Here is a 27,667-nt window from a genome sequence, read left to right on the forward strand (position 1 = left end):
TTCTTCTGTTTGGCTTTTCTTTATAAGGCAGAGAAGAAGAAAAAATTGTTTTCGTTTGTGAAAGTGGATCACAAGCGAGTCCATCGACGGTATTAAAGCTTGACACTGCGCCATATGAGGCGTTTGATGCCTGCTGAGGAGCTGCGGGCTGCAAATGTGCGAGGAGGCCCACCGGGGGGTCTTCCCCGCTCTTCATCTGGCTCCACACACACTCGCATACACAAATTCTGACACCAACAGTTCCCATCATGAGCGGGTGAGTATGCTGTGAATGTGTTTTTAAGTTCGAACTCCCCTTTCACACCTGGATAATGTGTTAAAATCATCTATAGGGGAATCATTTTATTCCGTTTTATTCTGCAGAATGTGGACCACGAAAAACACTGGAAAGCATTTGCTGGTTTTGTGCTCAGGCCAAACAAACACGTCGCCATCTCGTGGCATTTCGGTGCCAAGACCTTTGTATAAGTGAGTTGAGGAGCTTCTTGGATTTGCTGGCGTGTTGGCGTCAAAGAACAATGTCAAAGCAAGTTGAAGAGCTTCGTTTAGTCTTTTGCTGCCACCTTGTGGCTTACCTCGGCCATTCTAAACTTTTGAGGGAGGGCGTGAGCTAGTGATGAAGCTTCGTGAAGCACTTCTGATTCCTTTAGATGGCGCTCTTGGTTTAAAGATGCGGTAGAAATTAAATACATTTCCTTTGCACTAGCCTTGATCTTTAAACCAAGTGCACCATCTAGAGGAGTCCCAAAATATTGCAATGGCTTCATGAAGCTTCATTTTCTTTTTACTCATGTGAACAACTTGGGGATTTTTTGTTATGCGCAGTAAGGTTTGATCCCAATCCCTTGACTATATCTGGTGTTCACTTCATGTTTTTCAAAGATGTGCTGTTGACAGTAAATAATGCACGCCACTTTATGTGCAAATTAATTTCAAGTGGAAATGTTTCCCCAATCCCATTGGTGCCTTTTTATATGCGGTCTATGGGCTTAAAAAAAAGATAAGGAACCTCTTTGAGTCCACACACGCACTGCCAGTGTTGCTACACTTTTCACCCAGAGTGACACATTTGTGAGAGTATTAGAAGTTGCAGTTGTTATCTGTGCCATGCAGGCCGGCGTATTACACTCAGCTTCAAGCATTTAAAGCAAATTAGCCCGTCGGAATAATACTAACAAGTATTTCTTTTAGTCAGACATCTCACAGGCCTACTTTGGAAATGTCAAACATTTCCCTGCAGTGTTGCGTCCAAATGTGAGAGCATTTGCTGCTGTTTTTTTTTTTTTTGGGGGGGGGGGGGGTGCTTCTATTTGTATTGTTAACAGCAAGATTGTGGGTGAGCACCAGCGTTATTATAGTTTTGGAATTTTCATTATAGTTAGTTTTTATCTCATTTTGAATTTTGTTTTTTAAATTTAGTATTAGTTTTCGCTTTTAAAAATGTTGTGTATGACTTGTGTGCAATATTTAATAAATAGCATGGTCAAATGAAAAAAGCTACGTCCTTCTTACTTAGCGTTGCTTTTTGGCTGAATTAAAAGAAAAAGCAAAGAAGGCGAGCCATTGCAGCCAAAAGTCAAACACGTCAAATTGGCACTTGGGAGCGACGTCCTCTGAAGGCGCTTTTCTATTGGCTGCTACTAGATGACGTCACTTCTGTGCGACGTACTGTCAAACGTCCCTATTCTTGTTAATATTGAAATAAATATACTTAAATCCCATTTAAAATCAACCCCAAAGGCTAATGTATTAAATTAATGACCAAAGACTAAAGCTAAGGACATTTTCACTATAATTGTAGTTAGTAAGTTTTGTAAATGTTAAAACGTAGTTTGTTAAAAAAGCATTTTTGTTTTTATTTTATATAATTAACGAGAATATTTTTTGAATTTTAGTTTTAGCTATTTAGCTAGTTTTAGTTAACTAATAACCTTAATGAGCACGCATGCTGGATGATTACTTCCCACTGTAATGTTTCATCTTCATCCCAAAGGGGAGATTACGTTCCTCTCGCTGCATCCAGCATGAGGCGCTCGCTCGCTCGTCTCTCTGCATCCAATAATATTGTCACCATTCAGCATCCAGTTTCAAGTCAACATCACTGCATCCGCTTTGATTTGATGGTCACTCTGGTCATCTGTCTGTCCTGCATCCTTTTGAAGATGCCCCCCCTCCCTTGCATCCTCCCTGATTTGATCGTCTCCCCGCAGTCTGATGCAGTCGTTTCACTGCATCCAGTACGATGTGATTTGTCATTCTGCATTCAGTGTGCGACTCATTTCTGCATTCACTGCACTGCTTTGGCTCTCTGCAGCTCATATAAGGCGATCATCTCTCTGCATCCACTTTGAGACGCTCATCTTGCTGCATCCTCTCCGATGCGATTGGCTCTCTGCATCCACTCTGTTCCGATCATCTCTGTGTATCCAACGTCATGTTAGTATCACTCTGCATTCAGGAAAAAGTGCTCTTTTTTCAGCATCCACTCTCATGACTTTGTGTATCTAGTGTAACGCTTTTAACACTCCTTTTTTTTTTTGGTGATATGCTCATCTCTCAGCATCCATAATTTGGCACTCTTCTCTGCATCCACTTTGATTTGATTGTCACACTGCATCCTCTCTGAGGTGCGCTTCTTTCTAGATCTACTCATTTATCTCTCAGCATCCAACGTGATGTGACTTTTTCCAGCATGCAGTGACCGTCTTTGTGCATCCACTGAGATATAACTTTCTCTCAGCATTCACTGTAACTACAGTGCAATACTTTTTGTCACGTTGCATCTTCTGGGATGTGCTTGTCTCTCTGCATCCAAACTGTTGTGGTCATCTCTCTGTATCCAATTTGATTGGCATGCTGCATCTACTGTGATGTCTCAGCATCCACTAAGAGGCGCTCTCTTCTGTGCATTCATGTGATGCTGTCATCTCTCAGCATCCACTGTGAGATTGAGAGAAAACGGCACCTTTTCTGTCGCGAAATATTTCAACTTGGACCAACTTTCCCCCCCCCCGGAATGCCTTCCACGTGACGTCATGTTCTGTCTTACCCGCCATCGCAACGCGCAGATTGTAATCAATCGACAAAAAGTCAATACTGGCCAGGCCCCGCCTCCTTCCCGGGCGTGGACGCGGACGCGCTCCCGAGGCCTGCGCGCGCGCGCGCGCACGGAGCCGCCAGCGACTCTGGCTGTCTCGCTTTGCTGCCTGCTGCATGCACACAAGAAGCCGCAGCAGAAAGTCGATGCTCGCCGTCGGAGTCGAACCAGCAGCAGCAGCAGCGGCAGAAGAAGAAGCAGCTCGGTTCCAACAAGGGTTCTACACGCCCGCAGTGACGTCACCACCACGCAGCTACTCCAAATAACAAACGCAGGTGGGGCGCTCTTTACATCTTTGTGTCTTGTTTGTAAAATATCTCATATGTTCCAGTTTTCCTTTTGCTCAGATTTAAAAGGAGCTTGCGCGCTTATTTGCTTTTCTGTTTGTCGAATATGTAGTTCATCCAACATAAAGTTCTTAGTGGTCAGATCTTCTAATTGATGCTAAACTATTGTTTAATAACAACTTGATGATGGGTTGAAACTGGAACTAAAAATGTTGAAATATTGACGTGTGGCTAATCACGGCATATCATAGTGGACAGTGGACACAATTGACCCGTTTATAAATGCATTTGGGGGGGGAAAAAGTTTATTTTGTCATTATTATTTTTTTAATTAAAGTTTCTCAACCCCCTAAAAAAAGCTGTTTCCATGAAAAATGGAGCTCCCGACAAAATAATAATTTAAAAAAAGATTGAAAAAGAAAATTGTGAAAAGGGGATTCCACACTGAATCCTATAGGGTTGAATACATTTATTTATTTATTTAGTGAACACGTGGGGTCCACTGTAATCTTATTATGTGAAACAATGCATATCAACTTTAACCAGTGAAAAATAATCTTGAAACAATTTTGGACTTTTTGTTGGAAAAATACCCCAACCCTCTCTCTCTCTCTCGCTCTCTCTCTTTTTATAACTACAGGTTAACCGTTCCTAAATCATATGTTCTTCAGTTCACTCTTCAAAAATTCCCGTGCTTATTTCTGTTTGTGATTTGATCACTTATTTGTTTTTTTTTTGTGCTCGTCCTGTGATGTTGTAAAATGCCACAAGATGGCACCATAGCCCTGACTAACTGGAAAGTGGTAATTGGTGTCAAGGAGGTATGGCGAAGTTATGACGCGTTGCATAGAAGGGCTGTCATCTACCATTTTAATGTGACATATTTTAATAAATGTAGAGTTTTATTGAACATAATTGAAATGATTCCACTCCCTTCAGAAAATCACATCAATTGTAAATTACTGGATGGACTGAACATGTGGGAAAACAAATATGTGGACAGAAACAAGATGTGAAGAACACATGACTTCCTTGACACCAATTCCTATTTCCACATGGCTTCGGCGGTGTCTTCTGTTCAGTGACTTGCTGGCGATGCGATCGATGCGTTCCACAGGTGTGAAGACGTGAATTCATGAATAGCGAGTGGCCAATATGTGACGGGTTCGCGCATACGTAATCGGGTGGCCTCCCGACTTCACACCCAAAAAGCCGTAATGAGTTTTTTCACGCCGCACTCGCTTGATTGTGTTTCCCGTGTCGAACAGGTGTCCACATTTCACAGGCGGCTAAGCACGAAGTTTGTTGCCACTTTGGAAAGACCACAAAAAAAACCGAAAAAAACGAAAGATCAAATCTTCCACACGCGTTTAAAAACGGCTTTTAAAGCAGCCTTTGATTTCCTCCTCATCTTATTTCTTCCTCCTCCGCCATCTTCATCCTTTTGTCTCTCCGGCGCTGTCGGCCCCCCGCTGGTGTGTTGGAACCGGCCTGTGTCGGGCGTGTGTCTGGGGGACGTCCCCCCCCCCACCGCCCCCCCCGCTGTGCGTGCGTGCGTGCGCGCGAGGCCCTGGCGAACGCTCGATAAGGGCCCCATGGGGAGATTTTGCTGATGATGCAAAGCTCCACGCGTCGGACCCGACACCCCGTCCTCGGGTTCCGCTGCAACTCGCTTGTGGACAGATGGAGCGGCGCCGTCTTGTTTGTTTTTTTTTCCAGCCGTCTTCTGCTTAATACCCGCACTTAATAGCTGCTAAAAATAAGTGTGAAAAAACGGCATTGTTGTGATTGCGAAGGCGTTTGAGGCAAAATGTGGTTCGCACCGCTGACTTCAAGTTGCGTAGGTTCCACAATGTTGCCATTGCCCTGCGCTTGTATTAGAATTCAATATTTTGTTGAAAGTTGTTTGGCAAAGTGATGAAAACGGAGGGTGATAAATGCTAGCAAATGTTGATTTCACGTCAGGGTTCGTTCGAGGTCTCAACGTTTCCTTAAACATTCTCAAAACGATCTTAATGGTTCTCTAAACAGTCTTAATGGTGATTTTATTGTCGCAAGTTCAAAATGACATTTCCATGTTCGACATTTTGAACATGTTGAAAATTTCCTCGGGACAAGAAAGACCATTAAGTCTGTTCGGAAAATGTTTAGGAAATGCGGTGAACTTGAACAAACACTGACTTGAAATCGTTTGTTAGCTTCGCAAATGTTTGCAAATGTCAATTTCACGTTGTTCAGGGTTGCAACTTTTCCTATAATGTTCTCTAAGACAGTCTTTTTATTGTCGCAAGTTCAAAATTTAATTTCATCTTCAAAATGTTGAACATGCTCAAAATTCGTTTTGAACATGTTCAAAATTTGCTTGCAACAAGAAAGACAATTAAGACTGTTTAGAGAACATTTGGGAAATGCTACGACCTTGAACAAACGCTCACTTGAAATCGTTTGTTAGCTTCGCAAATTTTTTCAAATGTCAATTTCACGTCAGGGTTCGTTCAGGGTTAGCAACTTTTCTTAAATGTTTTCTAAAACAGTAGTCTTTTTATTGTCGCAAGTTCAAAATTCCATGTCATGTTCAAAATGTTGAACATGCTCAAAATTCGTTTTTAACTTGTTCAAAATTTGCTTGCAACAAAAAAGACCATCAAGACAGTTCAGGAAACCGTTAAAAAAAATTAGAGAACATTTGGGAAATGCTGCAACCGTCCTTGAACAGCCGCTCGTTATCGTTAGCGAATGTTGATTTCACGTCAGGTTTCGTTCAGAGTTGCAACATTTTCTAAACGTTCTCTAAAACAGTAAGTAGTCTTTTTATTGTCGCAAGTTCAAAATTCCATTTCATCTTCAAAATGTTAAACATGTTCACAATTCCTTTTGATCTTGTTCAAAAATTTCCTTGTGACAACAAAGCCCATTAAGACTGTTTAGGAAACCATTAAGACTGTTTAGAGAACATCTGGGAAAGGTTGCGACCTTGAACAAACAAGAGAAAAAAACAACAACATTTGTTAGCATCGCAAATGTCGATTTCAGTCAGAGTTTGTTCTTTATGGTCTTTTTCTTGACGCAAGACCGTTAAGACTGTTTAGGAAACAATTCCGATTTTTTAGAGAACATTCGAGACTTGAAATCAACATTCGATAGCGTCGCAAATGTTCGCCCCTCGGTGGATTGCAGGCTTTGATCACAAAAAAACAACAGGGAATTCTAAATGGTCTTAAACGTTTACATTTGTTAGTTTTACTGAACGCGCTGTTTTTGTCCACTGTTGAGATTCGCTTTTAGTTTTTGTTTCAAGTTTTGTGGCGCTTTCGCTGCGTCCGCTCGTTAGGTTTTCATTTCCAGCTGTTCTCGCCAATCAGCTTCCCTCCCGCCACCTGTGTCCTGTCCAGGTGTGCCTCGTTGTCTCGTCAGTCTGCTTGCGTTTAGTGGCCTGCTTTCGTTCCGTCTTTGTTTGTTTGTTGTCGCCGATGCTGTTGTCATTTGTCACGCGTTTCTGTTTCTCGTCGTCGTTGTTGTTGTTGACGTTCTTTTGCCTCCATTTGAATGAATCTCTTGCCGAGTGGCAAAAATATGTTTGGTCATGTGACGTTCATTAAGGACACCAAATTGGTTTCAATGCTTACAAATGAATGCAGGTTAGATGCACCGATGACATCATTTTGGAACGTTCACCAAAATGAATATGTTGGTTCATTGACGGACTTTTCATTGAGCAAACGCAGGCCTGGGACAGTAAAGATTCTTTTTGGTCCAGCCATAACTCAATCTTGTTGTGTATTTTGTGATGTAATTCCATTTTGGACCACTAGTTGGCGGAACACGATTGTATTTAGGACTAGGATTTCAAAGAGCAGAAAACAGGAAGTGTTTCAAGTTCAGCCACATTTTTGCTGAAGTGATTGTTAAGACAATGAATGTCTCAAATCTCTACCATCCTGCATTTTACCCCTACAGAACCAAACACTGTAGGTTCCTTTTATAATGTACACAATGGTGAGATGAAAAATTCCGTTTGTTAGCAAACACGGGAACTTTGTTTTTGTGGCATCCATTGCTCTTCTGGCTCTCTCACAGTATTGTAAATGGTTTTGATTGCGTTTGTATGATTTTAAAGTGTGTTTACAGAAGTTAAAAATAAGTGCCATAAAAGCTATAAATAGGGCACTTCTATATCGCGGATTCCATTAGTTGCATGGATGGGATGGGGGGGGCGGTCTCTTGAACGTAATCCCCGATCTAGATCCAGAAAGTAGAAACTCTGGAACAGTTTGGCTTTAGCCCCAGGTGCTAGCTAGCTAGCTCCAATGGTGCTCGTTTACCTGCTAGGGAGCTAGCTAGCTAGCTAGCTAGCTAGAAATCTAGCACCCTGGGCTAAAGCCAAACTGTGGCAGGGTTTCTGTTGGGTTGGCTGTAATACGGTTTTCAGCGATTATTGTTTTTGTCTTAATTCACATGCTTCAAAACAAATCCAAATGCTTTATCAATCCTGATGGTTTCAACTTGTCCCCCCCTACCTTCTCATTCAATGGACTATTCCATCACTTTGCTGACCTGATTCAAGAAGGACATTACGGACTTTATCATTGACGACCTTGTGTTGAGGTGAAAATGGAACCCATGTCCATGGATGTGGAGGCCCCCCAACGACTAATGACACCCGCTGGTTGGACACCAGTAATCACCAGAGGGGCTGCGGCCCCCTGGATCGGGGGAGGGTCTTGTGGGGTGCTCTTTGCTTCTGCATCCTTTTGTCAGCCGCATCCTTTTGGTTGCTACGAGAGATCCAAAGAAGAAGACGAAGAGCAGCAGATGGCTGCTGGAGGTTTGCCGCCACAGCAGGTGTTTTTATGTATTTATTTATTTTTTTTACCCGTCACGCCTTCTCATCTTGTTCTCTCGCTCTCTATGTTTTCATGGCGCTTTTCCCGTCCCACCTCAATTAAGCGTCTTTTGCAATTTCTTGCAAGATTAGCCGTCACTTCACACAATATGAGCCTCTCGCCTCCCTAGAGGGCCAAAATTTTGCATTTTCAAGCAAATACAAGTCTTTTTTTTTTTTCTCTTCTTTTTTTTATCATCGGCGCACGGCAGCTTGGCTGATATACAACTCAATTTTCAAGATTTCATTATGTTGTGAGTCGGCCGTGCACACTTCCCGCCTGGGTCATAAAGAGGTTTCCATGGCTAACTGCAGGTTTTTATGACATCTGTGTTGGGAATCCTAAGGGGGCCTCCGGGGGGGGGGGGTGCGAGTCGAGTGACTGTTTCGCTGATGGATAAGCTGGTGTGAGAATGAAAGTCATCAGTTCCACGCCAGCGCCTTGGCCCGGCGTCCCCTTAACAGATGCTCAACCTGCTGCCGACCACATACGAGACGCGCTGCTTGAACGCCGCCAGGGCCGAATGCATCTTTGCTTTATTTGTATTAAAGTGCATCACGTTGAAAACATAGATGAAGGCTCTATAATGTGGGTCTCGGTATCCGTTCTTATTTGCGCAATCATTCGGATTTGGATCCACAACATTTCAGTTTGAGTCATTTTTTTCCGATTCTGATATCGATGAATCGGAACATCAATTCTTCTTAAATGCCAAAGACATGATAAAAACTCCACAAATATTCAATTAAAAAGTACATTTTTTGCGGAGGCAGTAACTGGTTATCAGCAAGGATGAGATTCAAATATTTTCACATTTCTAATTGAATAATTGTAAAGATAAACTTATAAAAATAATAATAACAGCGTCGTGTCCAATTTCTACCAAATTGGAAGCACCTCGACCAGACAGATGGATGACGCAAAATAATTGAGTTTTGTGGGTGAAATTTGATGACTCACCATAAAACACTCAAATTGGTTTCAATGCTTACAAATGAATGCAGGTTAGATGCACCGATGACATCATTTTGGAACGTTCACCAAAATGAATATGTTGGTTCATTGATACTAAATTGACTTTTCATTGAGCAAACGCAGGCCTGGGAAAGTAAAGATTATTTTTGGTCCTGCCATAACTCAATCTTGTTGTGTATTTTGTGATGTAATTCCATTTTGGACCACTAGTTGGCGGGACACGATTGTATTTAGGACTAGGATTTCAAAGAGCAGAAAACAGGAAGTGTTTCAAGTTCAGCCACATTTTTGCTGAAGTGATTGTTAAGACAATGAATGTCTCAAATCTCTACCATCCTGCATTTTACCCCTACAGAACCAAACACTGTATGTTCCTTTTATAATGTAACTGGTTATCAGCAAGGATGAGATTAAAATATTTTCATATTTCTGATTGAATAATTGTAAAGATAAACTTATAAAAATAATAATAACAGCGTCGTGTCCAATTTCTACCAAATTGGAAGCACCTCGACCAGACAGACGGATGACGCAAAATAATTGAGTTTTGTGGGTGAAATTTGATGACTCACCATAAAACACTCAAATCGAATAAGTCATCTCCACAAGGTCAACCGTCTTGTAGGCCCCACCCTGAAAACAATCATAGGCGGCGCCCCCTACTGGCAGAAATGAGTTGTCCTTTTCACTGCAATTGTCTCTTGACGCCTCACCTCATAAACAACCCCCACCGCGACCCCCCCACCCAACACAAAAAGATGTCGCCTCAACGTCTCGCTGTCATGTTTGCAGACTGCACAGCTGGTGCGAATCCCTGAGGTACACTTGCGACCCGGGCATCCCCCCAGCATCCTTTTGCTCTCGACATCCCCCACCACGCACGCAGAAGCGCACGCACGCGCTGCCGTCAACTGATAAGTCACTGCTAAAGATTTCCTACTTGATGTGTTAGCGTAAGGAGCCTTCGTCCCAGGCTTACCATGCGGACGTCATCAGTGGATCAATACTTCCACCGCATTGATTTTCGGGACTGCCATTTGTCTTCTTTTCAATGAAGATGGCCATGACAACTGTGTGGCTATCTTACACGTATGTGTGTGCGTACGTGTGCGAGTGTGTATACACTACATTTATGAGACTAAAATCTGAATGCTCTGAGAATTGTTTTTTTTTAAACTAAGTTTATATTTTTCAAGGAACAATGTTTTAACGTTCTTAGGTATTACAAATAATAATAATACTGTATACCGGTAATCATTTTCTCATGAAAAAACTTTTTTAGTCGTATACATAAGTCAAAATTTAAAAACGTTGTTCTAATTGTGGACAAGCAAGCTAGCTGGCTCACTTTAGCTTGAATTAGCTCATGTTAGCATGTTTTTCTCTTCAATTTTTCAAGGGAAAATGTTTTAATGTTCTTAGATATTAAAAATAATTAATAATACTGTAAATTCATTTTTTCAAGAAAAAAACGTTTTTAGTTGTACACATAAGTCAAAATGTAAAAACGGTTGTTCTAATTGTGGACAAGCAAGCTAGCTGGCTTACTTTAGCTTGAATTAGCTCATGTTAGCATGTTTTTTATTTTCTTTTTTTTACATTTTTCAATGATAAATGTGTTAATGTTTTTAGATATTAATAAATAATAATAATAATAATACTATATAATCATTTTCTCAACAAAAAAAACACACCCTTTGGTCGTATACATCAGTCAAAATTTAAAAAACTTTCTTTCTAATTGTGGACAAGCAAGCTAGCTGGCTCACTTTAGCTTGAATTAGCTCATGTTAGCATGTTTTTCTCTTCAGTTTTTCAAGGGAAAATGTTTTAATGTTCTTAGATATAAAAAATAATTAATAATACTGTAAGTTCATTTTTTCAAGAAAAAACGTTTTTAGTTGTACACATAAGTCAAAATGTAAAAACGTTGTTCTAATTGTGGACAAGATTGCTAGCTGGCTCACTTTAGCTTGAATTAGCTCATGTTAGCATGTTTTTTATTTTCTTTTTTTTACATTTTTCAATGATAAATGTGTTAATGTTTTTAGATATTAACAAATAATAATAATAATAATACTGTATAATCATTTTCTCAACAAAAAAAACACACCCTTTGGTCGTATACATCAGTCAAAATTTAAAAAACTTTCTTTCTAATTGTGGACAAGCAAGCTAGCTGGCTCGCTTTCGCTTGAATTAGCTCATGTTAGCATGTTTTTTCTTTTCTTTTTAAAAAATTTTCAAGGAAAAATGTGTTAATGTTTTTAGATGTTAACACATAATAATAATAATACTGTATAATCATTTTCTAAAAAAAAAAACAACACCCTTTGGTCGTATACATCAGTCAAAATTTAAAAAACTTTCTTTCTAATTGTGGACAAGCAAGCTAGCTGGCTCGCTTTCGCTTGAATTAGCTCATGTTAGCATGTTGTTGTTTTATTTACAGACATCATCCAAAAATAAAAATCCTGCTTCATGTCTCCATGTTTGTGTTTGTGAAAGACTATACGATGAATTTTTAAATCCTCAACAAAAACTGCTGCACGGCAGCAAGTCCTTTCTTCTCCACTTTGCGCGGCTTTCTTTTGTGAATTCTAAACATCTCCGAGGACGTAAACACTTTTGATTAAATTGCACTTGGCGCTGAATAGAAAGTGGTGCCGATTAAAGGCAAAAATAGAGCGCGCCCGTCGTTTTCCCTTGGGACAAAGCAATGCAGACACCCTCGGGCCCATTCCGTTTCCGTCACACCTCACTGAAGTGTTGACTCCCGTAATGAAAATCTGGCGAGCGCCGTAAAGGACGTGAGCAGCGACCGTTTTGTGTTGTTTTTCCCGGGAAGTCATTTGTGGGAGGAAGCACGGGCGCGGGGCCGGCTCGCTATCGCTTCAGCCCAAGGTCCAAGGTCCAGATAAATGTCAGACCAAAACCTGGAGGATGAGGCGATGAGTAACGGTCGGGTTTTTGTGTTCTCTGCCGTCAAAGGCTGGAAGTTTATGTTTTGATTTATTTATTTTTTGATCCTCCAAAGTGCCAGGCTATCCCGCAAGCAGCTGACATAGATTTGCCTTTTCGCTTACAAATGGCGAGCCAAATAGAGGAGTTGGCCAAGTAATGTTGGAATGTTTTCCGAAAACTAGAGAACCCAGTCATCTCAGTCTAGTCTGCTGAAGGTTATTGAATGTCACTCCTCTTCAATCCTGCCTTTTTTGCCTACAGGCGGCGCTGTTATACTCTGGAGACGATGGTGCCCTCCTTGTTCCTGAATCTGGCGCTTCTTTTGGCGCTGGTGTGTTTTTCTCTCGCCGCCGATCCTTCCGGCGTCCCTCGTGGCAAGAGGAGGCGCAACTCCGGAGGACGCTCACAGCACCCCCTGCAGGCCGCAACGGGCCTCAGCAACCTGAAGGTGGCGCGGAAGGGCCGGGGCGGCGCCATCTCCGGCGGACCGGCGCGCCACCTAGCCCGGCCCCAGGACGACGGCACGGGCTTGGAGGGTCTGCGTCCGGTGCGGGTGGAGACGGGGCCGGGCAGAGCCGGCCTGAGAGAGAACCGGTTGATGGGCACACGCAAGGGAAGGGGACACGCTGGCCAATCGCAGATCAGGAGACACGGGGGAAGACGGGACAAGGGACGACATGGACAAGGTGCGCGTTGGAAGTACATTCAAAAAAAAAAAAAAAAAGTTTATTTTACATAGTTAGTGAAGGTGTCACTGCCTGTAAAAAAAAAATCACATAATCAAATTTTCTGGCATTTTTCCTCCTTTTTTAGCCGCTAGGTATTAACGGCGCTTGCAAGGAATCTTTGGTTATGCTTATGATGTGGCGATTTTCACTCCATGAAACAGGATTTTGACAAATGTTTTGAACTTCTGATTCCATGCCAGTGGGCTGAAAAGTCAATCAAGTCTAGGAGGGAAAAAAACAGTCCTTATTTTAACAGCAAGTGTGTGCACATAAATCTCTCGTTTCCATTTTGCAGGCTTTTTTGCGCAGCCCCAGCTGGGCATCCTGTTAGACGAGCCCCCCCCTTCGTCCTCCTCTTCTTCGGCCCCCCTAGGCGACGGCCCCTCCCCCAACTCTGCGACCTTCGGCTCCGGTTCCTCCATGGTTGCCACGGTGACCAACGAGCATCCCCCGACGCTACCGCCGACCTCCACCAAATCACAGGTGACACGAGACAAGCCCCAAATAGTCTAAACAAGATTGAGGTTTTACTTGTATAACTGATACTATTTAAAAAATAATAGGGTTTTTATCAAGTAACCAAAGAAACAACTAACTAATCAGCTGGATAATTAACTGACAAAATAACCCAAAAAACAAACAAGCAAATCAGTCAAGTATTCACCAACCAATCAACCAAGGAACTAACTAACCCAGGTCCTTGAGAGCTACTTTCCTGTCTGTTTTCGATGTCTGCCTATTCCAACACAGCTGACACAAATGATCAACTCATCAGCAAGCTCTGTAGTAGCCTGATAAGGATCCTGTTCATTGAATCAGGTGTGTTGATGGAGAGAGACATGAAAAACAGGCAGGACAACGGCTCTCCAGGACCAGGGTTCCCTACCCACTAAACCTTAAATCAAATGACTAATACAACAATGAAGGAGATAACTAACAAACCAACCAAGAAATGATGACACTAATGAGGCAGCCAAAGAACTGACCAACCAGTAGGCTGTCTAGTTAACTAACAAACCAACCAAGTAAGAAATTAACAACCTACCCAGTAATGATCTTACAAACAACCAAGGGAATAACTAACCCTAATGCAAACCAACTAACAAAAGTAAACAAGTACACAGAGAACTAACTAACTAACTAACTAACTAACTAACTAACTAACTAACTAACTAACTAACTAACTAACTAACTAACCAACAATAAAGGAACAAATTAACAAACACACACAAAACTAACTAACTAACTAACTAACCCTAATGCAAACCAACTAACAAAACATTAAAGGAGCAAGTACACAGAGAACTAACTAACTAACTAACTAACTAACTAACTAACAATAAAGGAACAAATTAACAAACACACACAAAACTAACTAACTAACTAACTAACTAATTAACTAACCCTAATGCAAACCAACTAACAAAACAATAAGGGCACAAATTAACAAGAACACACAAAACTAACTAACTAACTAAGGAGCCAAGCTACTAATCAACCAACCAAGTAACCAATCAACCATTCAACCAAGGAACCAACCAAGTAATCGGTTAACTAATCAATCAACTAAGTAACTAAGTAACTAGCCCTAATTAGCTTAACAAACAAACAAACAAACCAATGAACCAATTACATACAAGACCAAGTGACTAACCAAATGACTGGTTGAACAACTTAACTAATTAAGTAACCAACTAACCTACTAATTTGCTGACCGACTGACTGACTGGCAGATAAATAAATACTGTATCTACTTAATTGTATCGTGATCAATTGCTTTCGGCACAAGAGAGGAGCAGAAATGAGTGATCCTCGCACCCATCCTGACTTGATATTCCTGCCGCTTTGTCTTTGGTCTACTAAAGAATAAAAGTCTTCCTAATCCATTTTTGATCCCGTCAAGTCAATCATATTGATATTTCTGGAAGTTTTGACTTCCTGAGGCTGCAAGGAAGCCGGTTCTGGGAAAAGCTCATTTCATCCTGATGGATGCAAATATGGATCTTGTGATGTCATCCTGTGCTGTAATTGACTGGATGGTGTTTCCAGCATTCCGTCCGAGGGAGGGGGCAAGGAGAGGTGATGCCCACCCTGGACATGGCGCTCTTCGACTGGACCGACTACGAGGACATGAAGCCTGCGGACGCATGGCCGTCGTCCAGGAAGAAAGGTCCTGGCTCCAAAATCTTGGAACAGACTTTCCATTTGTTTGGATTCTGAATTCATTTGATGAAAAGTTTAGAAAAAAACTGGTCCCATTTTGTAGTGGTCTCCCTCCACAGACAAAAGACGAAGTAAAAACCTCAGCAGCGGCAACGCGACGGCGCTCGCCGACGACATCGAACCGTGCGACCACCATTTGGATTGTCTACCCGGTCAGTGGCCATCCGACGGGAATCGTCAAACCGTGCATCTTTTCTCTGATTTTCAAAGCTTTGCTCCGCCCACCGAAGGTTCTTGCTGTGACCTGCGGCTTCATGAGTGCAAAGGTCACAACCGAGGCTTGAACAACAAGTGCTACGACGACTGCATGTGTGAAGAAGGTGAGGCTTTACCCCCAAATCTACCCTGTACTTCCTGTACAGCCTATTTGTGCTCCCTACTCTAAATTCCCCAAATGTACACCAACGTTCAACATGTTCACGTCTTATACCCTAACTTCTTCAATCCTTACTTTCTGTATCCTGATTTCTCATATGCAGAAATCTTGTACCCAAATTGACTTCGACGAGTCCTCTTCACCGATTTCACAGATTCTTCTAACCCAACATTTATTCGAACCCACTCTTATCTGTGACCTCGCAGGCTTCCGCTGCTACGCTAAATTCCACCGCAAGCGCCGCGTGACGAGGAGGCGGGGCCGCTGCGTCGTTCCCGAGTCGGTCAGCGGCGACCAAGGAGGCTTCATCACCATCTGAGGAGGACGAAGCGCGCTTGCGGAGGACGGCGACCGTGAACACTCGGACGCGGGCGTCGTCCGGCGCTTCAAGACGAGTGGATGTAAACAGGCGGACATTTTGAAGCACAAGGGAACGCTAAACCCGTAAACCTGACACCCCCCCCCCCAACCTAATCCTAACACTAAACCTACCCTGACTCCAGACCTACCCTAACCCCAACCCAAACCTACCCTAATCGCTAATCGTCCCTAATCCCTACAAGTGAGTGTTTATTTATACTTTTGCCTGTTTAGAATCTTCAAACATCTCCATGTTGATATAATTCAAATATCTCTTTGACTGCCAGACGTTTTCAGAAAACGGATGCCGTGAGTGCCAGCCGATTTAAGCATTTTGACTGATCTTTTGACTGATCTTTCAAGGTCCACAGAAAATTATGTGTTTGGACTATGGAAACACACATACTACCAAATGAAAGATTCGACTCTCATCTTTCATCAGAAAAAAAAGTTTGTTTCTACCTTATTCCGTTTTTGAGGAATCAACAATAGAAAATGGTTAGTTTCACTTCTGTTTTGAAACAAACGTCTTTTAACGTCTTTGGCACTCCTCCATAGGATTTTACTAAACGTTATTTAACGTTTTTGGCAGTCAAAGAGTTATGTGTATATATATATATATATATATATATATATTTACATATTTACATATATATATATGTATATGTAAATATATATATATGTATATGTAAATATATATATATATATATATTTACATATTTATATATATATTTACATATTTACATATATATATATATATATTTACTTACATATATATATATATATATATATATTTACATATATATATATATATATATATATTTACATATATATATATATATATATATATATATATATATATATATATATATATATATATATATATATATATATATATATATATATATATATATATATATATATATATCCAGGGAGTCCTCGAGTAATGTCATACGCGACCTACGTTGTTTCGACTTTACGGCGCCCGTGCCTCGTCCGTCCGTAGCACTTTCTTTTTCGTAAATTTCCCACAGTAATCAGGCCATTTTAAAGTTATTTAAAGTTGTGTTGTTGTCACCTCCAGCAACGGACGTCCATCAGCAGGTCGACTCGCCATCAGGCGCGTCACATTTACGTCTTTACGTTCGAATTCGCTCCGCCCTGCCGTCGGTCAGCGGAGAACGTCCGTGCGGAAACACAAAATATCGGGTCTGGCTTTTCCGGGTCGCGCAAATATGTTTTTTTAAAATGACTGTACAAAGTATTTTGATGTAAATATCGATTTAAACGGGGAAATCCAACTTAAGTCGAAATCCGGGTTACAACGCCAGAGTAGGAACGCAACTCCGCCGTAACTTGAGGACTCCCCGTATATATATATATATATATATATATCGTTGCTGTTGGCTTGAAACATCATACAGTGAAACCTCAGATTACCAATGACCCAGTTTCGATTTATGAACAATTTTTGAAAAGAAATCTAACCTCGGGTTACACGCTATTTTGGGTTTACGAAAGAGTCTGGTGGCGGCCATTTCGGGCAAGCGAACGCTCACGTGACCGTACCCAACGACGCTCATCATTTTATTGATTGCAGTGCTGTAAGGAAAGATGATGTAACTGCCGTTGTTTGTGTTTTTGACCTTATGAAGTCTTTTTGTTGATGTGTAAGGCCGGCGCCGACAACCTCTTTACCATTTTAATTAGTGACAGCATACTAAATTGGTGATTGAACAAGATTTTGCGAATTATGATAACAACGTAAGGTATAATACCAACTTGAATGGTTCGCTGTTTCGGTAACTCAAATAAGATGGTGGTTGTTTTTTTTTTTTTGGGGGGGGGGGGGGGGGTCTGTAGTAGCAGTGATTTTAGAGATTTCGAAAATTCCACTGACAGCGGTGATATATATATATATATATATATATATATATATATATATATACTATTATTATATTTTTTTTGTAGTTTTGCTGATGTAGTCCAAGAACAATCATCCTTCCTCAAGATTGTTCACATTCATCACACACACAAAACTGATATATTTGTCTTTTTGGTCTCACACTAAATCTTATCTGCAAGGTGATTCCTAATAACAAAATACGATTTGTAAATATGAAGGCGCAACACATTTTCCCTTTCAACTTTTACTGTTCCACTCTTGATATATTATTACCGATGTTATTTATTTTCTGTGTTGTGCTTTTACGGCCTCGGTTGCATTCAAGATTAAACGATTTGTTGTGTAACAAATGAGCAGCGCTCAAATGTCAAGGTTTTTTCGTTTTGTTTTTTTTAAAGATGACAGATTATTTTAATATTCTGGACTACCGTTCAAATAAGCGAAAACAGTCAAAGAATACTAAATAATAGCGTGATGAAGGAAAAGTGATGTTTGACAAGATGGAGCGTGAACAGGAAGTCCGCATCACCTCGGTCAAATTCATTGATATAATTACAGTACATTGAATTGAACAGCCAGATTCGTTGAAATTTGAGTTTTGTTTGACTCTAAAGATCCGAATTGTCAAACTTGTGAGTTGCTCGTCTGCTATTCTATTCCTTCAGTTTTCAACAACATCATATTCCTCACAAAGTAGGAAAAGGAAATATGTTTGATTTTTCAAGAGAGGCGGCAGAGTTGGAGGTTGAGCGGTGGTGGTGGTGGGGGGGGCGGGGATGGGAGGGGGGGGTGAGTAGGCAGAAGGGTGTTGCGAGGGTGTGCGTGAGTCACATGGGAAGCAGTCAGGGTGCCGTCACATGGTTTGTGTTTGCAAGCCGAGGCTTACAAAGAAAAATACAAAGTTTGCGTGCTGTGCTGTTCCTCTTTTTCAAACTCTCAGACAACTTTGAGCTCTGCTGCCTGTTATGGAAATTCCTGCCATCAATCTAAAGGTAAGTCTGCTTTTTAAGCTCTTGTTTTCGTCTCCCGTGGTGTCTTTTGGAATGCTAGTACACCTAAAAAAAGAAAAAGAAAAGAAAAGACGGTTGAGGTTTGCCAAACGGTATTTTTGAATGTCAACGTTTTCAAATGGACGAGACGAGAAGATGCCAAATTTCTGCCGAGGGATTCTCGATGACATTTTTGGACGTCGCTCATCATGTAACGGCTGCGTTCGTTAGGGCATCGTTTTGCAAACGGTGGCTTGAGGGCCCAAAACGGGAGTCATCATGTTTAAATCTCACTAGTAATATTGAAATCATTGTAATATTTTGGAATTGTTTTAGTTGGAGTCCCAGCGAGTTCTTAAAATTGTCCCTTATGTTTTCTTTTTTTTGTGTTCTTGCTCGTCTTGGTTTGTTATGCGTATCTCAAGCATGTTTATTAAAAAAAAGTGTTTCTAATTGTACATTTTGTCTTTGTATCATTATATTTTATGCATGTATTTTTGTTGTTATGAAATCATTTTTGTCTTCCTCATTTAAATATTTGTACATTATTTTTTCATTTTATTTTATTCCTTATCGTTAAAATGATTAGTCATTTATTTTTATATATTTGTTTTTGATCTAATGATAAATTTTTTTTTTTACAATTTTTATCAATTTTTTCTAAAATATTTTATTATACATTTTATGTTGTTTTAGTCATATGGTTACAGTACGTCATTGTTATTGAATTATTTTATGATTGAAATGGATCATCATTTGTATTTACTTTTATATTATTAGTAATTCAACGTCATTGTATTTATTAGCGCTGCAATGAGCCATTTATATTTCTTATCTTTGTTATGATGTTTTTGTCTGTCAGGCCATCGTTCTGGTGCACTGGCTGCTTACAGTTTGGTGAGTGAACGCGTTTTTCTTCACAAACTTGAGGAATTTATCTCCTTGTCGACCTCCAATAGGTCATAAGCACACACACACACACACACACACAATGTTTGTCTATGCTGCGTACGTTGCGTCGGGTGTTGAACTGTGTGTGTGTGTGTGTGTGTGTGTGTCCAGGGGCTGCATGGCGTGGCTGCCCACCTCGTTTGCCTGGGGCAACTTCGGCGTCCTGGCCGTGGGGGTTTGGGCCATCGCTCACCGGGACTCCATCGACGCCGTGCTCATGGTGAGCGTTACGAGGCTGTGGAAACGCCCGAATCCAGCATTTTCATTTGCTGGATCTCACTTGGCTGTTTAACAAACAAAGATGTGGTTTTTTTTCTCCTCGTTATTGGGTTAGTAGTCGAGGTTCGGGTTACGATTGTGGTTGCGCTCGTACTTTGGTTTTGGTTGTCATTTTTAACTCTTTGACTGCCAGACGTTTTCAGAAAAGGGATGCCGTGGGTGCCAGCCCATTTAAGCATTTTGACTGATCTTTCAAGGTCCACAGAAAATTATGTGTTTGGACTATGGAAACACACAAACTACCAAATGAAAGATTGGACTCTCATCTTTCATCAGAAAAAAAAAGTTTGTTTCTACCTTATTCCGTTTTTGAGTAATCAACAATAGAAAATGGTTAGTTTCACCTCTGTTTTGAAACAAACGTCTTTTAACGTCTTTGGCACTCCTCCATAGGATTTTACTAAACGTTATTTAACGTTTTTGGCAGCCAAAGAGTTTTAAGGGTTAAATTTCGAATTAGGCAATCAAGACCTTTTTGAGTCAATTGAGAGATTTGTTTGTAAATAATTTATACATGCAAAGACTGAGAAGTGTGTAGTAATGAATTGTGGAGATATACTGTAACCTTGAACCTTTTGGTGTGACTAAAACAGGGCCCAGTGACACTTGGTCGTCATTGGCCTCCGCGGTTAGCTAGCACAATCGCAAAGTGCAGTTAGCCAGCTAGCTAGCTGGCTAGGCCTGAAAATGTGGGTCACGGTTAGGTTTAGTGTAGTTAGGGCCCAGGTTCAAGTTAGCTTTCACACAAAGTTATTTACATCCCACGTACAGAATCTTCTGGACTTGTTTGGAACCCTGGCTGAGCGGGGACGAGGCCAGGTAGCTTCGACTTAAGGTTAGCGACAAAGTTTGTGTTTGCTAGGACAAAAGAGGAAGGGTTTTTGTTAGCGACTGGACTAAGGGTTAGTGTTGAGGGTTTCAAGACAGGCTTTTAGGTTTAGGATCGAAACTTTATGGATCTCTGAGATGAAGTCGTGGATTTGTGAAGTATTCCACATTTTTGAGAGAAGCGACCGCACTTGACGTTTTCTCTCCGCTTTTTGCTCCCGCGCAGTTTCTGATCGGTTTGGCCGTGACCATCCTGACCGACATCATCCACTTTGGCATCTATTACTCGCTGAGTGAACTGGCGTCGGAAAAGGGACGAGACGTGTTCCGCTTCAGCGCCGGCATGGCCATCCTCAGCCTCTTGCTCAAACCCGCCTCCTGCTTCTTCGTCTACCAGATGTACCGCGAGCGAGGCGGAGATTACAACGTCAACTTTGGTGAGTGCCGCTTGCCCGAGGGCGGATGGCCCGGGGGCGAAATTCAGATTTATCATGAGATGACACCACTGTGGAACTGTTGGTTAAACACCAACTAACCAATGGTTCGGGTTATGGGTTCGCTTTATGGTTGTGGCAGATTGAGGTTAGTGTAGTTTGGACTGCTTCTGGTTCGGGATACTTTATCTAAGTAAGTAGCCGGTGCCTGTAAACACCGAGTGAGTGTATTTGAGATGCCGAGCGTTTGTCATGCTGTTTGTTTTACTCTAACAAACTTGATTATTTACAGTCACAAGACTGTAAATGCCACACAATATCCGAAGCGCACCACGTGAAGCCGCTTTGCCACCGTGGAGACGCCGTTTCATGCAAAAAAAAACATTGGCGGGCCGGAAATGGTTCGGATCTCACGTGGGACTGATTGAAGTGCAAGGCAAATCTTCTGTATGTCTTTGGAAACTGAATTTGTGGTTGCGTTTCGTCAAGCAAGTGCATTTGGCCTGAGGCTTCTTGTGGTGTTTTTTTCATGAACCGAGCGTTGATTTGTGTTCTCACTTGACTTCGACATCTAGGGTAAGGGTTGCTACAACTTCAGAGATTGGCTCGGATAAATATTGAAGTGTTAGGGTTAGGATTGCCTCCGTTCATCTGATGTGTTCCAAATGTTCCAAATTATCAAGAAGTGGAATAAAGAGCAGAGCTGGAAAAGCAGTCCAAGCTTACCGGAGACGATTTGGCCTGATTTAATTTCGAGTGTTTGCGGCTGATTTAACTGCATATTGATGCTCTATGCTAACGTCGCCCAGCAGGGGCAGCACCCAGCAGACTTGAGATTATTATTAGCTGTGTAGCGAGCAACTGATGTGTCTTTAATTGGCATCCCGAACGCATCCGTTAGCATTTAGGAGTTCCCCGCAGGCCAAAGCGCAATCAGGCAGGCGGCTGCCGCTAAAATCAGGCTTGGCGAACTATCACAACAACGTTTCAAATCTGACGCCAGCTTTACACGCTTTGGAGTAAAGCTGACAGAGACTGGTTAACCTGCCTTCAAAAGAACATAGCGATCCATTCGGAGGCACGTGCTCCTCAATATAGGCAGAGATTAGGGAAGTGAAAACCGGCTGTCTCTTAAATTAGCTTTGTAGGTTTCAAGAGATGATTTTCTTTATGTTGGTCAAGATGTTGCATACCAACAGAGGATGAAAGTACTTTTGTTCAAATAAATGGTTTCATGTCAGTCATTGCAGGAAAGCTAAATGGCTAATATCAGGGTAAAGACAAAAAAAAAACAAAAAAAAAAAACGATTAATGATTGATTTAACAGTAACCCATCAGGTTAAAAATTTAATATTTTCGTATAAATATTTAAAACATGAGAAATGACTACATTTATGAAGTATAATCAAATAAAAATATTCATAGTTAATAAGTTGAAATAATAAATATTCATTTCACACGACTGAAATATTTATATAAAATATAACTAAGAAGAAGATAATATATTTGCTGACATCAGGGTTAGATTTGAAATCATGAATATTCATTATTATGAAAAAATATGTGCCAAATGTTTTGATATTTTTCAGTAAAAAAAAAAAAAAAAAAAGGCAATTACATTACATAATGTCAAGATTAAATTCAAAACCATGAATATTATTTTCTATTTGATGATTAAAATGTAAATATATCTTTGCATATTCTTGGAAAAACATCCTATATGAGAAAGAAAACTAATATTAAATTGTCAATACAAATAAAAACGTTTAGAAATAAATGCAATAAACATTTACAGGATTCAGATCAATATTGAAAAAAATCTATTTTCAGTCAATTAAAAGACATTTTGTGCGAATAAAAAAAGGATGTCTAAAACTATTCTTGTGTTTGCGTGCGTGTGAGAACGTGGCCTCTGCCTGACTGGTTCACTGTGGAAGATTTTCCTCAACTTCCTTCCTCGCATGCCACGTTGCCCCCCCGCGTATGTCTCGTTCTCATGCCCTCATTTGTCTCCTCCTCCCTTCCCCTCTTTACCTTTGACCTCTCAGACTTAGAGACCTCAGTGGACAGTCGCTGCACGACGGACAGTGCCGACAGTGCGTTTATCGGCCGCCGCTATTGACCCCTCCCGCCCCCTTTTCCCTCCCCGCCAATCATCTCCCTTCCATTCCCCCTCTGCACAGGAAGTGAGCTCACGAGCAGGGAAGGGCGACGAGGACGCTTTGATTTTCTCTTTGCCGTTTGTTTGGGTATTTAAAAAGTGTGTGTGCGCGCGCGTGTATTGCTTCACACCTTGTTTGTGCTTGTTCTCACCATGTATTATTCATGCCTCCAATCTCTCCTGTGTGTGTGTTCGTGTGGATCTTTGCATAGCAATAATAATACAGTGGTGCCTTGACATACAAGTTACCTGACATAAAGGTTTTTTTTTTAAGATGCCAGCCATTATTTTTGCTTTGAAGAAGCAGTTTATGAAATAAAAAAAAGAAGATTTTTATTTTATTTTTATCTATATATCCGTATGTGTGTATTATACTGCCCCCTGTTGGACATGACGCGCGCACTAGAAGGAGCAGCACAGTGTCCATTACATTGAAGCAAAAAATGTGACAAAAAATGTATTAATTGACTGCCAGACATTTTCAGAAAAGGGATGCCGTGGGTGCCAGCCGATTTTAAGCATTTTGACTGATCTTTCAAGGTCCATAGAAAATTATGTGTTTGGACTATGGAAACACACATACTACCAAATGAAAGATTGGACTCTCATCTTTCATCAGAAAAAAAAAGTTTGTTTCTACCTTATTTCGTTTTTCAGTAATCAACAATAGAAAATGGTTAGTTTCACCTCTTGTTTTGAAACAAACGTCTTTTAACGTCTTTGGCACTCCTCCATAGGATTTTACTAAACGTTATTTAACGTTTTTGGCAGTCAAAGAGTTAATTCTTAGCACTTTATCTTATTCTCAATGTTTTTATGAATTCAAATATTAGAAAATGCTATTTTTTTGTTATTTAAAAAAATATATATTTTGGGAGGGGCAAAGCTCGAACACGATAATGGCCCTTTCCATTCATTTAAATGTGGAAAGGTGATTTGAGTGTTTTCAGTGACAAGTGTAGTCTCGTTAAAAACGTCTCGTTGTATGAAGGCACCACTGATAATAATCTCACTCTACTGTGAAAAAGAGAAAAGGCGTGCTCAGTTTTGTACATTTTTTGAAATAAATGTGATCAACGAACGTGCTGCATTGTCTACAAGTGATTTCAAATGAAGACATAAGTGCAATCGGTAATGTTTTGTAGCACTCTGAAAAGAACCAGGCAGTAGATAAGAATGAGCTTTTTTTTATTTTTAAGGAAATCATACGCACACACACACAATACAAAAGACAGTCTATTAACACCCTGTGCAACATCATATATTGTTTTCAAACAATCAAACCAAAATTAACATCATTAACGGCTAACTGTGTGGCTAATAACTACATCACTCTGCTGCCTTGAAGAAAAGGAACGAAAACAACTCAAAATGAGCAACACCTGTGTCACAATGATGACACACTGTCACCACTAGGTGACAGTGTGTCATCATTGTCTTGTCGTGGTGGGCGTGTATTTGTAGGTTTCCCCTCCATGAGCCGAAAAAGAGAAGCCTACCAGTCCATCGACCCCCAACAGGACGCGTCCACCAGCACCGCCAACCCCTTCAACCAGGCGCAGGACACCAAGACGGTGCGGGCATACTGACACCTGCACGCTAGCGCCACCTGCAGCCCGGGACCAAGTGCAGTTCTACCACCTGTCTGCCGTAATGATAGTAGCATTATTGATCTTGTTCTTCTTATTATTATTTTTTAAAGTGTTTTCACATCATTATTGTTCATAGTCAACTGCATTTTTTAAAGAAAAGTTTGTTGGGCACGCACACACACACACACACACACACGCATGTACTTGTACTTATATAATTGTGAGGACATCTCATTGACATAATGCATTTCCTAGCCCCTCCCCCGAACCCCAACCATCAAAAATGATTGCCTACCCCCATTCCTTACCCTAACCTCAACCATAACCCAATTCAAACCTAAACTCTAAAACCAAGTCTTGATCCTCAAAAAGAGGTCTTGAGTTGGGAGGGCCGGCCAAAATGTCCTTAATCGGTTGGTTAAAGACGTATTTTGGTCCTCACGATGTAGTATGTTCAAGTGCACACACACACACACACACACACACACACACACACACATGTACTTGTACTTATATAATTGTGAGGACGTCTCATTGACATAATGCATTTCCTAGCCCCTCCCCCGAACCCCAACCATCAAAAATTATTGCCTACCCCCATTCCTTACCCTAACCTCAACCATAACCCAATTCAAACCTAAACTCTAAAACCAAGTCTTGATCCTCAAAAAGAGGTCTTGAGTTGGGAGGGCCGGCCAAAATGTCCTCAATCTGTTGGTTAAAGACGTATTTTGGGCCTCACAATGTAGTATGTTCAAGTACACACACACACACACACACACACACACACTTATATACATGTATGTATATGTGATAACATCCTGGCAATAAAACATTAGAATTTTTTTTCTATTTCCTGTATTGATTTTATTTGTTCGTTAACTTCTGGCTAACAGTTGCCGCTTCTACTACTATTTTTACTATTACAAAAAATAGAATGTTACTCAATGGAGTGTAAAAAATAGATACATGTCAGCATTTAGCTTTTATTTTTGACATAAGATCAAAGTAAAACCGTAAAAAAAAAATACACATTTTAGCATTCAGCTTGCATCGTTTTTACATTAGAATAAAGTCAAGTTGTAAAAGCTCTATGCAAGTGTTTGAATTTTGTTTAGTATATGAACACAAAGTAAAACAGTCAAATGTAATGAATAGCAATAAAACTAAAAGGACACACAAGATCCAACCTGACACAAGGATCAGCCACAAGCTCATTGCATGAAGTGGTTTTCGACCCTCATTGTGGGGACGGACGACGAGGATGCCGAGCGGGAAGGAGCGCTTGATTAATAAGAGCAACTTTGACCACACGGTCCCGCGACTCCTCCGAGTCAAGGTGGCTAATTGAGGCGGGATGCAATAACAGGAAGTCCATTTGATACGGCGGTCGCCGGAGTCCCCACAGACGCTTTGACGAGGCCTTCAGGAACATGAGGAAAGACCTCATTTAGTTCCAATATTGTCTTCCGTGCAGTACACACAAATGCTAGCATTTTGTTTATGTACGTGCCTTTTGAAAAAATATGTTGGGTTTTTGTTTTTATGAGCATTAAGTAATGCAGTAAAAAGGATAACAATGTCAGCTTATGTTTTCTACATAGGCATCAAGTCAAAGTAAAAACACTTTAAAATGTTGGCCTTTAACATATATCAAGTATTGGCTTCATGTTTTGTAAATAAGCAAGCAGAGAGTAAAAGCAATTCACACAAATGTTAGCGCTTTGTTTCAAGTCGAGCGCTAAAAATGGACTTAGATGTTAGTGTTTTGTTGTGCATTGAGTAAAAAGGCAAAAACAGATACCATTTTTATACAACCATAAAGTAGAAGAGGAAAATTGATACAAATGCTAGTTTTTTATTTCTATAAACCCATAAACTAAAATGGTGAAAATGGGTACAAATGTTAGCTTTTGTTTTTTACGTGAGCGTCAAGACTTTTTCCCATTCAAACAAATGCTAGCATTTTACCATATGTGCACAAACTAAAATAATAAAAACTAGATTCAAATGTTAGCTTAAACTAAACAAGCCTCACATACACCGTAACACTGAATAATACATAAAAACAGTGAGTTTTCCATGAGACTAAATAACGTCCAAAACTTTGTTCTTATTGATTTATTTTGTTTAATTGCACAGCATGCTAGCACGCTAGCCCCAAATTATATTTATCACAACAAATCGTGAAATTATAAGGAACATAAAAATAAATAAAACTGGTCAGTTAGTTCTTCATCCAACCAAAACATGACAAACAAATCATTAGCCTGATAGCATATTTGTCCAAATCCTTTTTAACTTAGTTATCAAATCACTTTAAAAAAGAAAAGTGCTAAAAATGGCGCCTTTTCTTGTTTACCGAAAATGTTGAAATATGACTTTGTCAACTATGCTATTAAGCTAACGAAATATGCTAATTGAAACTATTTCAGTCCCTAGAGGGCTTGTTGGCGTGATTAAAAAATAAAGAGCTGCTCATTATACGATGATACATGTGTTTTCTTCCCTCTCAATCTCTTCGATTTGCTCTAATTGTCTTCTTTTCTTTCCTCGCTGACCCAAATTCCCCCTCGTGAAGATGATTAAACTTTCATTTTATCGTCCTCCTCCATCTTTGATGCTCAATTACGG

General features: G+C 40.6%; 2 protein-coding genes across 4 annotated transcripts; both read left to right on the forward strand.

Moving 5' to 3' along the window:
* The first annotated feature begins 3,101 nt into the window (after window positions 1-3,101).
* On the forward strand, window positions 3,102-16,485 carry draxina (dorsal inhibitory axon guidance protein a). The gene is made up of 7 exons (XM_077573647.1): window positions 3,102-3,372; window positions 12,468-12,892; window positions 13,230-13,417; window positions 14,984-15,104; window positions 15,217-15,309; window positions 15,388-15,477; window positions 15,740-16,485. Exons 2-7 carry the CDS (start codon window positions 12,493-12,495, stop codon window positions 15,850-15,852), a joined length of 1,005 nt encoding a protein of 334 aa, XP_077429773.1. The 5' UTR covers window positions 3,102-3,372; window positions 12,468-12,492; the 3' UTR covers window positions 15,853-16,485.
* Window positions 16,486-18,602: 2,117 nt separating this feature from the next.
* agtrap (angiotensin II receptor-associated protein) lies at window positions 18,603-26,127 on the forward strand. Of its 3 annotated transcripts, none has more exons than XM_077574497.1 (5): window positions 18,603-18,791; window positions 19,651-19,685; window positions 19,851-19,959; window positions 21,073-21,283; window positions 24,858-26,127. In XM_077574497.1, exons 1-5 carry the CDS (start codon window positions 18,765-18,767, stop codon window positions 25,028-25,030), a joined length of 555 nt encoding a protein of 184 aa, XP_077430623.1. In that variant the 5' UTR covers window positions 18,603-18,764; the 3' UTR covers window positions 25,031-26,127. The 3 variants fall into 3 exon arrangements, with proteins under 3 accessions (XP_077430623.1, XP_077430624.1, XP_077430626.1); XM_077574498.1 differs by having other exon boundaries at window positions 24,906-26,127; XM_077574500.1 differs by lacking the exon at window positions 24,858-26,127 and adding an exon at window positions 23,329-24,821.
* The last annotated feature ends 1,540 nt before the right edge of the window (window positions 26,128-27,667 follow it).

This window comes from Vanacampus margaritifer, chromosome 8, assembly GCF_051991255.1.
Source record: "Vanacampus margaritifer isolate UIUO_Vmar chromosome 8, RoL_Vmar_1.0, whole genome shotgun sequence".
Taxonomy (NCBI): domain Eukaryota; kingdom Metazoa; phylum Chordata; class Actinopteri; order Syngnathiformes; family Syngnathidae; genus Vanacampus; species Vanacampus margaritifer.